General features: G+C 35.2%; 1 protein-coding gene and 1 long non-coding RNA gene across 11 annotated transcripts in view; one reads left to right on the forward strand and one right to left on the reverse strand.

Annotated features, from left to right (window-relative positions):
* LOC134742269 (disintegrin and metalloproteinase domain-containing protein 11) overlaps positions 1–16,315 on the forward strand; it is a 784,213-nt gene that overhangs the window by 516,102 nt on the left and 251,796 nt on the right. For all 10 annotated transcript variants that reach the window (XM_063675307.1, XM_063675303.1, XM_063675305.1 and 7 more), the window contains one exon: positions 5,055–5,134. In XM_063675307.1, the coding sequence (XP_063531377.1) occupies positions 5,055–5,134 (80 nt within the window). The remainder of the gene's footprint in view (positions 1–5,054; positions 5,135–16,315) is intronic.
* Positions 1–16,315, reverse strand: part of LOC134742286 (uncharacterized) — a 529,938-nt gene that overhangs the window by 457,994 nt on the left and 55,629 nt on the right. The gene's annotated exons all lie outside the window — the stretch shown is intronic.

A 16,315-nucleotide genomic window follows, 5' to 3' on the forward strand; every position in this document is an offset into this window, starting at 1 on the left:
CATTGTCGCTTACCATAAGGAAGAAAATTGCTCGTATCTTTATACGAAATACCTGTCAGAGCGTCCTTATGGCAAGCGACAATGTGTTACCTTTTGCTTGAAAATGACACAATCGTTTAAACAAAAAGTTAGATGGCATAAAATTAATCCCATGGCCACTTTTGCGCTCTTTAAATTTGGCATAGTCGAATTGATTTAGGTCACAGTGAAAGGAATTTGTAGGAAGATGGCAGCCATGACCAACATAATATAAATTTGTAATTTCACAAACTGTCAAAAACAATGTGGTATTTAGAAGTCTATTGGAAGTTAGAGATACCATAGGTGTTCGTTACAAATTAGACCAAGATAAATCTACGATAGCACACGCATTGTAAGTTATTTTAATCGTCGAACTTCTATCTGCGGGCACGGCAGTGCCCCGCCAAGACTAGCAAATCGAGGGCACTACCTACCTTTTCTCGAAGCACTTCGTCATTTTCTTGAACCCTCATAACTAGGGTTTGGATTATACCTACCAGATAAACAAAATTCTCGGAATATTATGTCATTAGTGGACTTAAGTATAAAAAAATTCAATTACATAGCTATAATAGGTAAAAAACCCGATTTCGTCACTCACTCACTCACTCACTGATGATCAAAAACTTTTTCATGTAAAATGTTACCAAGACGAAACCATAAAGCTCGCACTGTTAAAAAAAGTTATCAGATCTCTTCTAGAGCCAAGCTTATAACTTTATAAGCCCTAACTTCACAAACTCTACACCTTAGTCAAATTATTTTACCTTTTTCCGACGTTTCAACTAGGTTGCACTAGCTGTGATCACGGAAGAGTAAAGTCCCAGCAAAATGTTTGAGATATTGGTAAACAACACTAAACGTGTCTTTCGCGACCACAGCTATTACAACCTAGCTGAAACGTCTGAAAAAAGGTAAAATAATGAAAATTAATCGCGTTAGGCCAGGATTACACTCGTAAGTTTTACTTACGTAAGTAGGGACACAGCTATACTACAGAATGATATATAAATATCGTTATCTCATTCTAGCAAATAGCTTTGTCCTTACTTACGTAAGTAAAACTTACAAGTGTAATCCTGGCCTAAGACCCGTTAATAGTTTTGACACAGACTGTTAAAAATCATATGGTTCCGATTTTACGCCGGAAAGCAAGCTGTAGCAATCTGGTAAAAAACAAAATAGCAGCGAATTTCGTCTCATTTCAAAATCATGGCAGCGACTTTCAATTCTGACTGTGCAAATGAATGGCATTTTCTATTTTGACTTCCAAACCCAATCCATTCCTTACACATTGTCATCTTTAAAAGGAAATTAAAACGCTTAACGAACTCCCGTTTCGAAGTCGCTTGGCACCGTCAATGGCTCAACTCAAGCGTGTATTCTAAAAGCTAGTGATTCAACATTCTAAGCAAACCACTATAGCTCGACCTGTGATCGGTAGAAACTATACGTAAGTTAGAGTGCAGCTATACTGGTTAGGCTGAGTGCTATCGCCTATGTTGAGTTAGCGATCGGAACGAGCCTCAGAAATGTTCAGCCGCGCAACACGGGGCTAAGTGAAGCGGCAAAAATCAATCCTCAATGTCAACTCCCGTAATTATATTTGCTCTCTCCTAAATGTAAGTCAAATGAAATAAAATTTTCACTCGAACGCACCCCCAGAGGCGAGTATAAACTGACCTATTTTCTTGGTCCTTTGCAAATATGCTGTAGGACCCTTTTTCGAAACAAATTCGGATTGTTTGACCGTTATCAGTACGGTCTGTTACTTTGCTTCACTAGGTATATAGTGAAGTGTCAATTTATAAAGTGACACGAAATGGTTTTATGTTTGGACGATTGTACGCATCATTTCATGCGTGTAATACTAATCCAATTTGCGGAAGCGATATAGGAAATTTGTGCAATAGAGATAGGAAAAGGCGTGTGCAATTTCTCGTGGTAAGTAAGTAAGTAAGTAAATATTCTTTATCGCACCAAAATTATACATTTTACAAACATGTAAAACTACAAAGAAATATTTAAAGAAAAAATGGAACCAGGTAACAACAGGCGGTCTTATCGCTAAAAAGCGATAAGCGTCCTTTCTTTAGTAGCGTCCTTAAGAAAGTGAAGAAAGATAATATTTAATACTATAATCTTCTTCTGCTACCATGCCCTAGCGGGCGTCGGTGGCCACCTTTGCAAAGTATTTTCTACTCTTGGCCAGTCTTGTTAGCGTGGCCGCGTCCTTGATGTTTGTCCATTGTTTGATGTTCTGATACTGTAACTGAATACTGTAATATACAAATATTTATTTGAAGTAATCATAATTAGGGACAACAAAGTGGGGTATTTTGGTACGTAAGAACCGGATTAATTCTAAATTTTCTCCGTTAAAATAACAAATGTGACATCCTTGACGTAAACAATATTAATTAAGAGTGTTAGTTGTTTTATCATCTACTTGCAAACCTCTTTGATTTATTGGAACGAAGTTCTTCATCGGACGGTTTGCGGATGGGGGCTAGGCGAAAAAAAGTGTAATATTTAGCTGTCACAGACCATATTATTGCGATACATGCAAATGTTTGATATTGGCGTCACATACCATACTAGTGCGATATATGCAAATGTTAAATTGGCGTCACAAGCCAGACCAGAAGTCGGCGCTCCCCATGATGTTCCCATGCAGCGGTCGCGGCACGCGCACCACAAAACAGTTGATGTGCACGTAGTGGGGCGATCGAAGCTGGAACACCCTCAGAGTGTAACCGGTCTTCTGGTGTAGATACTCCACCACTTCAGCAGCCGTGTCGGTATAATGCAGGCGCGACACATACAGCCTCTTACTCGGTGTAGCAATGCGCAAACCAGAATTAGCAGGTTCGGCGGTACCACACTTGCGCGCTTTCTTCTTTCTGATGGCATCGTATTTTCATGGAAAAGTATGAAATTGCCTTCCTATTTCAGTCAGTCTCGGTACAAAAAGTACTGAGATTAACTGAAGTAGCATGAAAAATACGAACGTTTCCGAGAAAATACGATGTAAACAATTATGCATAATATACGTTCCCAAACCACACACTGCCACACTAATATAATCTTTAATTGGAATGTCAAATTTAATATATTATGTATTGTAACCTATAATCGTGATCCTTAGCTACTTATTACTAATTACTTAGTTAGTAAGTTACGTAGATAAGAATGTAGTTAATTAGTGAGTATTAAGTTGCAGTGCCCTACAGGGTTCATAGCTGATCAAAATTATTATGTAACATCTTATTATGTACCTATGAAGGCAATAAATGACTGAATACTGAATACTGAAAAACGTTGGAATTAACGTAGTCCACACATGCGTTAATACGGTAAAAGTAGGTTTATTAAGTATTCCTAGCTTGCTTGTAAAAAGAGGTGCACTAAACAAATAAAAGCCTCTACACACAACGGTTCTAGGTATACTCTGATTAACGTATTTACCTGCGGGTGGAGCGTGCATTTTTAAGTGCACGGTAGTAAATGTTTTCCTTGAACATTCTTGTTATTTTCGACTAAATAAATCATTTCCTTACATCTCTAGTAAGTCTAATGAAAACTTTTATTTGATTCACTGACTGAAGCAAAAGTTGATACAAATATTTTTTGACAATTATTTACTAATAAAAGTTAAGATAAGATAATTTATTGACCATGTAATATACATTATATTTAGCATTTAGTTATTTTAAGAGTATACCACATCGGATTTTAAACTACATTAAACATTTTTGTGCTAATAAATATTTCATTAACTTTATCTGAATGCCTCAAAATGTACAATCGGAGACATTCCCGGTAAACCACCTTAAGGGCAAAAATCGAAAACGTCACGGTCAGACGATATCATAAGTGGGTATTGAAAAAAAAGGTTAGGTCAGGTAAAGTTTATTGCCGTCCCATTGTCTTTGTGACGGTCGGCACTTGCAAACTAAGATAAGTAATCCAAAATGCCTCCTTGGTTATCTTTATGGGGAGGCGAAGCTTAGCCAAAACAGCAACAACCAATAAACTGTCCTTATACCTATTGTTTGTCTCATTACCTGTTTTTGCCGTTTTCATTATTAACATAAAAAATCCTAAATGCATCGTAATTGGTTATCTCTATGGGAGGCGGAGTTTAGCTCGCTCGTAAGGTCGAGGTAAAAAAAATCTGAAGTGGTTCACCGGAAATGTCTCCGACTGTACATCAAGACAACTGCTTATTCGTTACATCATCAATTTTTTAACATGCAGATACGTCTGCGAGCGATACTCCAAATTTTATATTAAAGGAAAAAATGGAAAAAGTTACACTTCCGGCAGGATGTAATCGTCTTACGGTAGATGTCGCTTTACGCCACCCCAAAGGCGTGTATACATAGGGGAAGGAATGGAAAGATTTGCAAGGTTCTGGTAGGCTTTCGTTACATCATGTTAGTATCTTCGCATAAACACCGAATGTAAATAATCTTTTCAGTTTATATGATTGATATTTGTTTTTTCACAGAGCGTATACACAAACGATAACAAAAGTAAAAATTAAATTTTCATCAATAAAATTCTATATAGAATAAGTTTCAATCGAGACTCATGAGGGCGAATTGAACTTTATGATCTGTGTATTAAACTGTTTCATAACAGTTTAAATCAAATCAATCAAATCGTAACCAGAGTATAAAGTTTAAATCGCCCTCCAGTCCAGCGGCGGTGGCACGGTCGCATTTTTATCCCTTGTCACCTTGCCTGTCAGTGTCACGTTCTAACAAGTAGGTATGTAAGTGCGAAAGTGACAGGCATAGTGACAGGTGATAAAAATGCAACCATGCTGTCACCACAGAATGCTTAGAAATTAAGGAAAAGTGAAATAACTCACCGTCTCGGGTGAGACTTGAACTCTGGGTCACTAGCCCATCGCGCTGCCAATTGAGCTACCGAGACTTACCCGATGACTTTTTTTCTAAGCGCCCTCCAGGTATTCACGATTAATGATAATGAAGAAACTTACGATGTTTTTAATTTTGTTTCAGACTGGCAAACACTTTCACCGGACTTCCCTTCTCATCAAAGCTTTCAACCACAAGTTCAGATTAGACCTCGAGCTTAACACGTAAGTACAATAGATTTAATTGATGTAAGAATTTCATTAATGGGGGGTTATAAGAAAATAGTCAAAAAGTATTCTAAAAGACTTTTAGGTCTATCTTCACATATGTTATAATCGTTTAATACAAAAAAAATAAAAAGAATCACAAAGGGAAAACTGTTATTTGCAATTCTGCCAGACGAAGGCTAAATAGATTCGTTCTCGCAGCATTTTTATATATATCAGAAACCGCTGAAACGAGTGAAAACAATGTATTATCACATATAAAAATATCGGCCAAAAAGCCCATAGATTATTCCATCGTCCAAGGAAAAATGAAATTATGCCGTATTGAGTTCATATGTCGTTGAGACGTTTTTCCCTTGAAGATGTATTCGGAGAATTACTCTCCAGACCGTATCCAGGCCGTGTTATTGGGGAGGGATATTATGATTCCCAGGACCGCAATATTCGACAGTGCATGGTAGCACACAGAGTGTAAACAGTACGACAAAATTCTTCTTCTTCTTTTAAAATTATGGCTTCAGCCCAGTGGGACTATTTCGCCAGTATCAAGGTATTAAGAGGTTTAAAAACGACAAAAATTGTACGGTTGTACAAGACAGTGTACGGTGATTTGTTAGCTCTTGTAAATCGATAGCTAGACTTTACAAGAAGCACGTGGACTACCGGCCGTTGACTCCAAGATGGTGGTTAAACGCGCTTCAAAATTAATTCTCCATTCACTGCACACTACCACATTAGTTTACTGTATGATAAGCTATCGATATTACACTTTAAACAATATTAATGAGCAAAAAACAAAGTAATTAATCACGATGCTAACTATCAAGATGGCGCTCGAACCGGAAGTCACGACAAAATTATGGAGCTCCCATATTGGTTGTTATAAAATGTGACACAACATTATGTGACAGGGACAACATAAAACACTATCAATGCTATCATGTTGTCTGTCACACGATGTTATATAACTTTTTATAACAGCCAAAGTGGAAGTACCATTCAGTACAACGAAATTAAGTAGGTTAACGGGTCATCGTCATTAAATATCCACTTTTATCTGGTGTATCCATTTGTAGGATTTGCAATTGATGTTTTTAAACTGACTATGACATTTTTTTGGCGGTATATTACGCCATAAAAAAAATTAATCCCGCAAGTTGCAAGTAAATAGGTACTTAAAGCTATTAAAAAGAAATTGGCAACACATATAAATATATATTCTATTAAAAAAAATTTATTTCTATTATTTATTTCAATCAATTAGCACTAAACCTTACGTGCTAATTGGCATTTTAAAATCATTGAAAAAACTTCCTGCCAGGCGGCATGCCTAAACATTAAACTTCTTGTAACGTATTTTTTTTCAATCTCTTTGGGTACAGTAGTTGAACAAAAACCATTAAAAACCTAAAAGCACCACTTGTTTTTATAAACATCCTACTGATATAATTGCTTTACTGTATCGATATCGAGACATGTGTTATGGATTCGTTCAAAAACCTCCTAACTCAACGCTCTCTGTATTTTCTTCAAGTAACATGATATTTATTGCCTCGTGATATGTATTAAATCTACGCAAGATCTTTTTATTCGGTTCACAAGTTTCATCTTACCGTATGATGTCAACATCTTTTATCGGTTATTGAGGAAAAGTAAACATTTTTTGCATTTTATTTTCTTTCAATCTTCGACTGCTCTACAGGATCTCTATTGTTTCCCATAAAGTTTTGAGTCATAATATTTTGTTTGTCCGCATTTTCGTTAGTCATAATTTGGTTTTTCTCAGAAACGCGTAACTTTTCAGGATTGCCATAAAAAAACCTAACTTAACCTATCTATGAGATAACCTTACGAAAGTCGTGAAAAGTTAACGGTTTAAGAATTATGACTAATGTTATTCTGACAATCATTACATTATGACTTTCAATAATTATGTGAAACAAAGGGATCCCGTATTAACAATTTAGGTATCTTTAGATCTCAAGATGACGCCGATATGGAGAGGGAGCGCAGGGCTCTCGCGGTTCGGTGCAACATGTTGGCTAGACGGTTTGCGCGTTGTTCGAGTGAGGTAAAGGTGACCCTGTTCAAAGCCTTTTGCCAATGTTTTTATACTTGTCAGCTTTGGAACAGGTACACCAGGCACTCCTTCAACGCGCTGAGGGTACAGTACAACAACGCCTTTCGTATTCTGTTGAAACTACCGCGTTTCTGCAGTGCGAAGGGCATGTTTGCGGACGCGAGAGTCCCTGACTTTTTCTCCATTCTGAGAGCCAGGTCGGCTGCCTTCCGGGCGAGACTGCTAGCCTCTAACAATGAAATTCTGTCACTAGTAGCTAAAGACTACAGTGACGAATTTAACAAACATTGGCGAAAACTGCACCGGTCCGAGAACGGCCATCTTTAGACCATAAGTTTGTAAATGTTTTATTTCATTGTTTTTTTTAAACATTTATTTATTTTAAACTTATTGCAGTAATGTTAACTACATAATAAATAGTCATTTAATGCCCTCTACTCGTATTTAGTCGCAACACTCGCAACTGAGTCTAGTAGGTACAAGGTATAGTCAGCTGCAGAGAAAAGGTACCCCACGTCATAGTTTAAATACAGAATTGTTTTTATTTACAGAATTACCTGTAAAAGTTGTTTAGCGGCAGAGGTGTTCAATATTAACTATACACAACGAAATTATTAATACAATAATAACACACGCTCATTCATTTCCTACTTTTATTATATGATTAATACTGGCAAAAATTGGTAACATTAAAAAAAAACCTTAAAATTCATAAGAAAATCATTTAATTCATTTTCTTATCTTCAGTAAAGGAAAGCATTCAATTTTGCTTGCAAAATGTACTATTTTAAATAAAAGGACAAATTAGTGCCATGGTTGTGTTTTCAACCGTTAAATAATCTAAGGGACATCACTTGTTCGTCCTTTCATCTTCAAAGGTTTCGTTGCGGGAGTTATAATTTGGACCAATCCGTCTTTTCGTTTACGAGATGAATAGGCGTAAATTATCTTTCGAAGGACCTTCAAATATTAATTTCTCTAGACACCTTGTAATAAAGTTTCGTATTTAGCTGTAACAAAGGTATCTGGGACTATATAATTTAATAATGACACGCGACGCAAAAGCAAAGCATAATTTAAGTAAAGTGAAAAGTGATGTATTACAAATTTTACAATACAATACAAATACTCTTTATTGCACACCTTAATAAAAGAACACAGGTAAACAACAGGCGGTCTTATCGCTAAAAAGCTATCTCTACCAGACAACCTTTTGGTAGCGGACATACCCAAGGTAGGTAAGATAGGTGTGTTTTAGTGGGATTCTCTTGATTATTTTAGTTGGACATTAGTTTATACATCAAAATGTGACAAATTTGAAATATCTCAAAAGGATCATTGTAATGATACAGGGTGTTTACAACGTTAAGCCTATCTACCCAGCTAGATGAACATGGGTCATACAGGGTGACTCAAAAATACGTTGATAAATAACATTTTGGGAATATGCTTTTCTTACATACAATTCAATAAACATTATATCTACAATAATTCAATTAATTTTTTTAAAATATTCTCCTTTAACTATGATATGCAAACTCATACTTCAAAAGCTATTCAAGATTTGAGGGATGGTAACTACCGTAAAGTTGAAGAAACAGCCTGTGTCTAACTTTTTACGTTTGACGACCGGTCTGGCTCTGGCCTAATGCTGCCTGTGAAGCCGATGGTCGTGGGTTCGAATTCCGGTAAGGGCATTTATTTGTGTGATGAGCACAGATATTTGTTCCTGTCCTGTCCTGTTCATGTTTTTTTTTATATTATATATACCGTTGTCTGAGTACCCGCAAGCCTCCTTGGGCTTACCGTGGGACTTAGTCAATCTGTGTAACAATGTCCTATATATTATTTATTTATTTATTTATACGTAGGTAATAATGTTTTGCAAAAATTTCGTAGTTACCGAATTTCCACGAATACGTAAACACCCGCCCTAACCTTGCTTTGCTTCCGCACAATATGAATTGTTCATAAAAACCGTGGACCGATAGCCTCAAAAATTTGTTGTTCAACTTTGTACCCTCTGTCAAACTAACAAGGTTTATTTCAATATTAATAGATTTTTGTGGTTTCCGTTCGGGTTGGACGCTCCCCAGAGCGTTGAAATTCACTGGCAACAGAATCTGAGAGCAGAAAAACATACGGGGCTTTAAAAGAAGCATAACATTTCTGTTCTACAGAGCGCTGCGTTGCTAATAGGTAAAGCTTACGTAATCAATGTACTGTAATATCACTATCACTACACCTTATAAAACAAACTTCCCCACCGCGTCTCTCTGTTTGTGTGTATGTATGTTCGCGATAAACTCAAGAACTAGTGAACGGATTTTCACGCGGTTTTATCAACCAAAATAAATAAATAAATAAATGTATCATTCGATTCCTTACATTTTAAAGATTCAAAGATTCAAATAATTTATTTGCATAAAACAAAAAAACAAAAAAATATTTGCAGTAAAATATACATACATATTTATACTTGGCGACCAGTCTGGCCTAGTGGGTAGTGACCCTGCCTGCAAAGCCGATGGTCCTGGGTTTCGAATCCCGGTAAGGGCATTTATTTGTGTGAGAAGCACAGATATTTGTTCCTGAGTTATGGGTGTTTTCTATGTATTTAAGTATTTATATATTATATATATCGTTGTCTGAGTACCCATAACACAAGCCTCCTTGGGCTTACCGTGGGACTTAGTCAATCTGTGTAAGGATGTCCTATATATTTATTTATTTATTTATTATTTATTTATATAAACGCAATATTTCACAGTCATAATCATATTTTTTTACTCTTAATCATTAGCAGCTCGGCAGGTAGCCGAGAACTTCTCAAAAAACTTATAGTATAGGCATAGAGTTTTTCAAAAACGGGGTGTACAAGTTTTTAAATGATCATGAATTATCTAAGGGAATTGCGTATGATCGGCAACGCCCATGAATGTTTTAAGGTGATTGCGTGCGCCAATGTCAATATGACTTACTACATCCTTTTTTGCCGCGAGATGATAAGTATAAAAAGAAAGGATATATTAATAGTTGTTTTAAAAAGTTAAAATCAAATAACAATGTTTTCTAAATCACACACACACACATTACACACGCAGAGACACACACGCACACTCATATGGACTTGCAAGTCCATCTTCTCATTACGTTAAATAAAACTATAAGTATGAAATAAAACTATGAAAACGGATTATATCACCCGTTGACCACGAACGCTGTAAAGAGTTCGAAACGTCGGGATGTATTATAAATTCAATATACGCGATATAATCCGTTTTCATAGTTTTATTTCATGAGTAACTATCGCGGTAACCGAAGACAATATTATAAAACTATAAGTAATTATTTTTATTTTAAAACCATTTATTACCTATTTTAAGTAAGAGCGGTGCCTCTTAACACAGGTATTTTCTTACTTAAAAAGAGGCACCAACACTTACCTGTATAAGTAATTCTTAGACTACATAAACAATTTTTCATTTTCATTTTAATTTTTTCATAAATAAGAGTACATATTCCTTCAACAGAGCAGCTGCAAGTAGACAATCATCTCAAAAATAATTGACACAATTCTCGCTCAAGCTGCATTCGTCGAGTTGGGAAACAGCTTAGAATTTGAGCTGCGAGTCGGAAAATCGTGGCCGGGGGAAATCGGCGCTTTTGTCGTGTACGACACAATCGAATGAGTGGCGAATTGATTTGCCTCAAGAGTAGTCGGGGAACGTGTTAAGGTATAATATGTTTAAACGTTGAGTGTGAGTGGAATTTAAATGTTTTAGATTTTGGCTAATAAGAGGTTCTCACCAAAAATGTAAACGAAAAAGGATCTACGAATGCTGCTATTCACAAACCTATAATGACTTTAGTGACTATAGACAGATTAATGGTGTGTGTGTGTCTAGGCTCTCCGAAACATGTCGCGCGAGTGACTAAAAACCCGTGAGTGAAACCGCTAAGTTAGTTAAGTTAATATTTCACGATAGTTTAAATTCGATTAGATTAATTATGTACCTAGCGGGCCATAATTCAAGAAGTTCTAGACATTTTTTTACACGGCAATCGCGTAATTGTACCGGGTACCGTTGCATATAGATACTTGCAACTTCAGGGGTGTCACATCCGCGTTACTGAGCCTTGAAGCACCTTTTCATTCCTTTTTATTTCTTGCTTAGATCTTGAAAACTTGAAATATTTACAATTTTAAAACCAAACAAGCTTCAGACTAATCTATTTACCCCTGATTCAAATATCCTTTACTAATACACAGATATATGTACCTGTATTTAAGAGATCTTAAATTTCAATATTCTCACGGAAAAAAAACATCCGTGTGTCTAAAATTTAATCAAAACAAAACACTATATCACCGCAAACCGCTCTTGTGACGTTTCACTGCCAAAAAAATCTAAAACCGGTGATAATATTTCACGCCACTTTATTTATTATTTCCTCGACGTCCTTCGTAGGCTCTGGGCATTACCGTTACCGCCGAGGAAGACCGTAAATTACCTACGTCCTCCGTCTGGGCCCGAGAATTATATGATATCCTGCCATTCACGACCCCGCAACGGCAAGTTGGTAAGGAATGCTCAAGGGGGAAAATTATAGGATGACATACGTCTGTGCGGTGGCGTGATGGCGCAAGCGGTCGGCCGTAATGGGTAATTCGAAATTACGTAGTCTTCTTTCATAATATATTTGACAAGCGCGCTTGGAGATGTTTATTTTAAAGTGGCAGTACTGTAATTTGTTTGACGCCAAACCATATTTACAACATTTCCGTGACCAATATTGGATACAATCCCTTTAACTTTTAAATGTTTAAAAAATATGAATAAAATCAATAACAGTAGCTTAATAAATACTTTTAGCATTATTTGGAACGTGGTCGATTGACCTATTCTTATTAAGGCGGTTCTCTGAGCCAGAAGGCGAAAAATCTCCTTATATGATCACGTTTTTCTAAGAGGCGTTGATATTCGTTGACATGGAAAAAATATATGTAGTTCTTGACTATATTATTTTTAATAACATAGCTTCCGATACACGAATTATGACATTTCGCTCGATACAATTAATTCCCAAAGTAACCTCTAACTCGGACGTTTAATCAAACTTTACTCGGTTATTTATTATGTGATACTATAAACAAAAAAAGGAATCGAGGATCTAATTCGAATTTTCCACTCATTTACTCTAAAGTTAGCTGGAAGAAATCCCTTATAGGGATAAGCTCGCCTTTGTACCTAAATTTATATGAATTTCATGTTAACAATTTTTGTTTTGTACAATAAAGTGATTTACTACTACTACTACTACAAAAAAAGGAGAAAAAACAATCTTAACTTAAATAGTAATTTCGATATTGTAAGGTAACGTTATTAAAATAAATAAAAATCGACTAAAATTCGATCAAAATTGACACTTGGCGCGCATGATCTTTCCCGTTCTTTCTTGCGAAATGTGACAGTGACAGCGGCAAACCGATGGAACGGCCTTAAAGTGCCGGGAAGGTACGCCGTTGGCTAGTATGGCTTTTTATATCGTATGAAGGTACATAACCCTCCATTATGCGCGGCCCGATACGCACTTACCCGATTTTATACTTGCGAGCAACAACCTCCATTTCAAAGCAAAAAGTACCTATACATAACACTACTTTCAAAGAAAGGAAATGCTCTGAATCTCAAAAAACCAAGGACATCCCTGTAGGATTGTTTACATGGACGGGAGGGTTTATTGAGCTGTATTGTTTTTCAATCGGCCGGTCTCCTGGGCCGTGACATCACTGGCATACACAAAATGGTGGCGCGGTTTGTGCGCGAAATCGATGGCTCGCTTGAGGGTTAAGTGTTTTTTATGCAAAACTTCGTGTACCTACGCGTTTTTTTTTTTGTGAAAAAGGATTCAGTTTGTTGCTTTTAATTATAATTTTGTGTTTGGAATAATGTTGGTTGGATTACTGCGCTCGTTTTTTATGAGGGACCCTTTTAATTTTTATTTAAGCTTTAGAGATTATGACACCGTCATCGTCAGCCCATTCTACATATTATATTCATAAACAGACATATAAATTTAAATTGCACAAATAAAATTGTCCTAGAGACTTACGAATATATGTATCAAAGAGGATATAATAAGATAGAGCGGTACTGTCATAGTAAATTTTGTAACCACTGTAAATTCACTGCCATCTATACTATACTTTAAAACTAAAAATGAAGATTTATAAAAAAACGTTAAAAATAAATGATTTTTTTGTTTGCATTAATTTTTTTTAATATGAATTAGACCCATGTTCTTTCACTGATATGCGTTAAAATTATAAATAACAAATGAAACCGTCAACGCCCTCTATACGAGAGTAGGCCAAAACTAGTGGCGCCATCTGATCGAGAATCAAATTTTCGTGATTTTCGAGGCACGTTTTTTCCTTTGTATGTATGTATAAAAAAATAAAGACATCTAGTTTTGATACGATTTTAACGATCCCTGGCACTGACTAAAATACCGACTTGGTTTCACATTACATCTCAAAACTTTTTTGTAGTAGAATAATTCCGTTGCTGCGAGATTTGCATCTTTTTACATGTAATGTTTTTGATTTGATTAAGTTTACTTGTTAATATCAGAATAATTTGCACATGTAGTTTTTTCCATACAATTCAATGAATAAAAATAGTGCTTTTCTTCTACAAAACATATTTTTACATCATGTAGATTTTCATGAAGATAATTAATCAAGTAAATTCCAGATGGTTGCACAACGTAGTGGATATATTTACGCTTCACAATTCATGTTACCTATATTAAATATTTTCCAATTAAACAAATGTAGTATTGAATATCCTGAATCATCTCGCGTTCGTTAGTGCAAACATTTATTAATGACCGAAATAATTAAATGCATTCAATCATTTTGTTCAGTATTTACAAAACCCCGTCAAAATGATGGATGAGTGAATGAACGAAGTATGTAGACAGGTGAGGTGTTAAGTTTCCAGACGGTAATATATTAAAATATAATAAACGTATGTTATTGTATAATACAGTCAGTCAGTAACCCGTGGTACGGGTACCGGTGGTAACCGTAAAGTTCCAATTTTGAAATGTATTTGTGTACGTGTTTCACGTTTTCAGAACCACGTCCGCGTCAATTTATTGATGTAAATTAATATGGTTTTGACATCTTCATGATAAAAAAAACATAATTTTTTTATCTCAGTAAAAATAGAAAAAGCTCCTGATTCTAAGTAGAACCAATGAGGATATAATAAAGTAGAGCGGTACTGTCATAGTAAATTTTGTAACCGCTGTAAATTCACTGCCATCTATCGACATACTTTAAAACTAAAAATGAAGATTTATAAAAATACGTTAAAATGTATTTAAATGTGGATAAATGATTTTTTTATTTGCATTAATTATTTTTATATGATTTTGACCCATGTTCTTTCACTGATATGCGTTAAAATTATAAATAACAAACGAAACCGTCAACGCCCTCTATACGAGAGTAGGCCAAAACTAGTGGTGCGATCTGATCGAGAATCAAATTTTCGTGATTTTCGAGGCACGTTTTTTCCTTAGACTGTATCCATCTATTACGGAGTTATATCTATCTTTGGTAGAACTAATATTATTTAATTCAAAATTCTAACACAACAAACTTAGGTACAAATTTAAATAGAAATGCCTATTTGCGAAATTTGCGATTTGATCAAACAACTTTTTGGAATATAATATTAGCCAATAAGAAACGTTTGCTAAATAAGGTTTTGTCTTAATAAAATTTCGCAAAGTAAAATCATGTCAAATGATAATTTGACCAAATAAATTGAAAGTAAATGTAAATTTGCTAAATATTCATTTGGGAAATGAAACTACTCACGATAAGTTTGTTGGGAAGTGAAATTTGGCGAAAGGTATTTGGCCCAAACCCGAACAGTACAACCATTAAAATTTTAAAACGAAATCTGCAACGAAACGTGAGCTGAAGCGTATTTCATTACTTTCATTAGTTTTAAAACGCAACATATTTCAAATTTGGATCTACATTATTTTTCGTGGAACAAGAATTGTAATTAAGTTAATATGAATAAGTAATAAAGTTTAATGACATCGGGTTTTGTACGGAGCAAATTGAATTTTGCGCCAGAAAAGAATGCTTTGATAAATAAATATCGGATTCACAAAACAAAACGAATTAATTGTGTTGTGCCGGTTTTGTCGCAGGCTTCTATTGATTTTCTTTACGTATTTGACTTTTAGTTTGAGCTGCCCTAGGATATTTATACGAAATATATATTTTTACGAAATATACATTTTTACGAAATATAAATTTTACAAAACATTAAGAATTACCTTTAGGTATCTGACTACCTACGTATATTATTAGATATTCACGTGTCAATATCGAACAAATTTATTTATCACTGGTTTAAATTTCAAAGTTATATTCGTCATGTTTTCGAGCTTAATTTGGTTAGGAGTTGTTAAATGAAAGTATTCTTAAATATTAATATATTAATATTCGTCTTCGGTTACCGCGATAGTTACTCATGAAAAAATAAAACTATGTACAACCAGCCTTAAAGTTTATAGTTTATTATGGTTCATTATTTTTGTAGGTATTTTTGCACATTGTAGTTTTTCCTCAGTTACCCGTTGATCACGAACGCTGTAGGGTTCGAAACATCGGGATGTATTATAAATTCAATATACGCGATATAATCCGTTTTTATAGTTTTATTTTGTGAATATATTCACAAAAACAAAACTGGGAACCGCCTTTGTGAGCTTCTCTGCTGTAACTTTTGTCGCAATCATTGAAATTAATGAACTGTAAAAAAGGAAGTAGCAAAATTAAAACAACCGAACCGATGATACCGATATTAATAAAAAGTAAAACTCTGGTCATTGTATCGTGTAAGCGTACAGAAATTACTACCCCTTTAAATGCAAATGCGGTCATTTATTTAATTTTCCACTTTTGCAGCGATAAAATCTGACGTTTCAATCGCGCGACAGAAGATAAAATCGCGTTTTATCGCCAGAATTAACATAATTGCCGCGTTATAGGCATTCGATCT

This window comes from Cydia strobilella, chromosome 6 (genome assembly GCF_947568885.1).
Source record: "Cydia strobilella chromosome 6, ilCydStro3.1, whole genome shotgun sequence".
In the NCBI taxonomy this organism is placed as follows: Eukaryota; Metazoa; Arthropoda; class Insecta; order Lepidoptera; family Tortricidae; genus Cydia; species Cydia strobilella.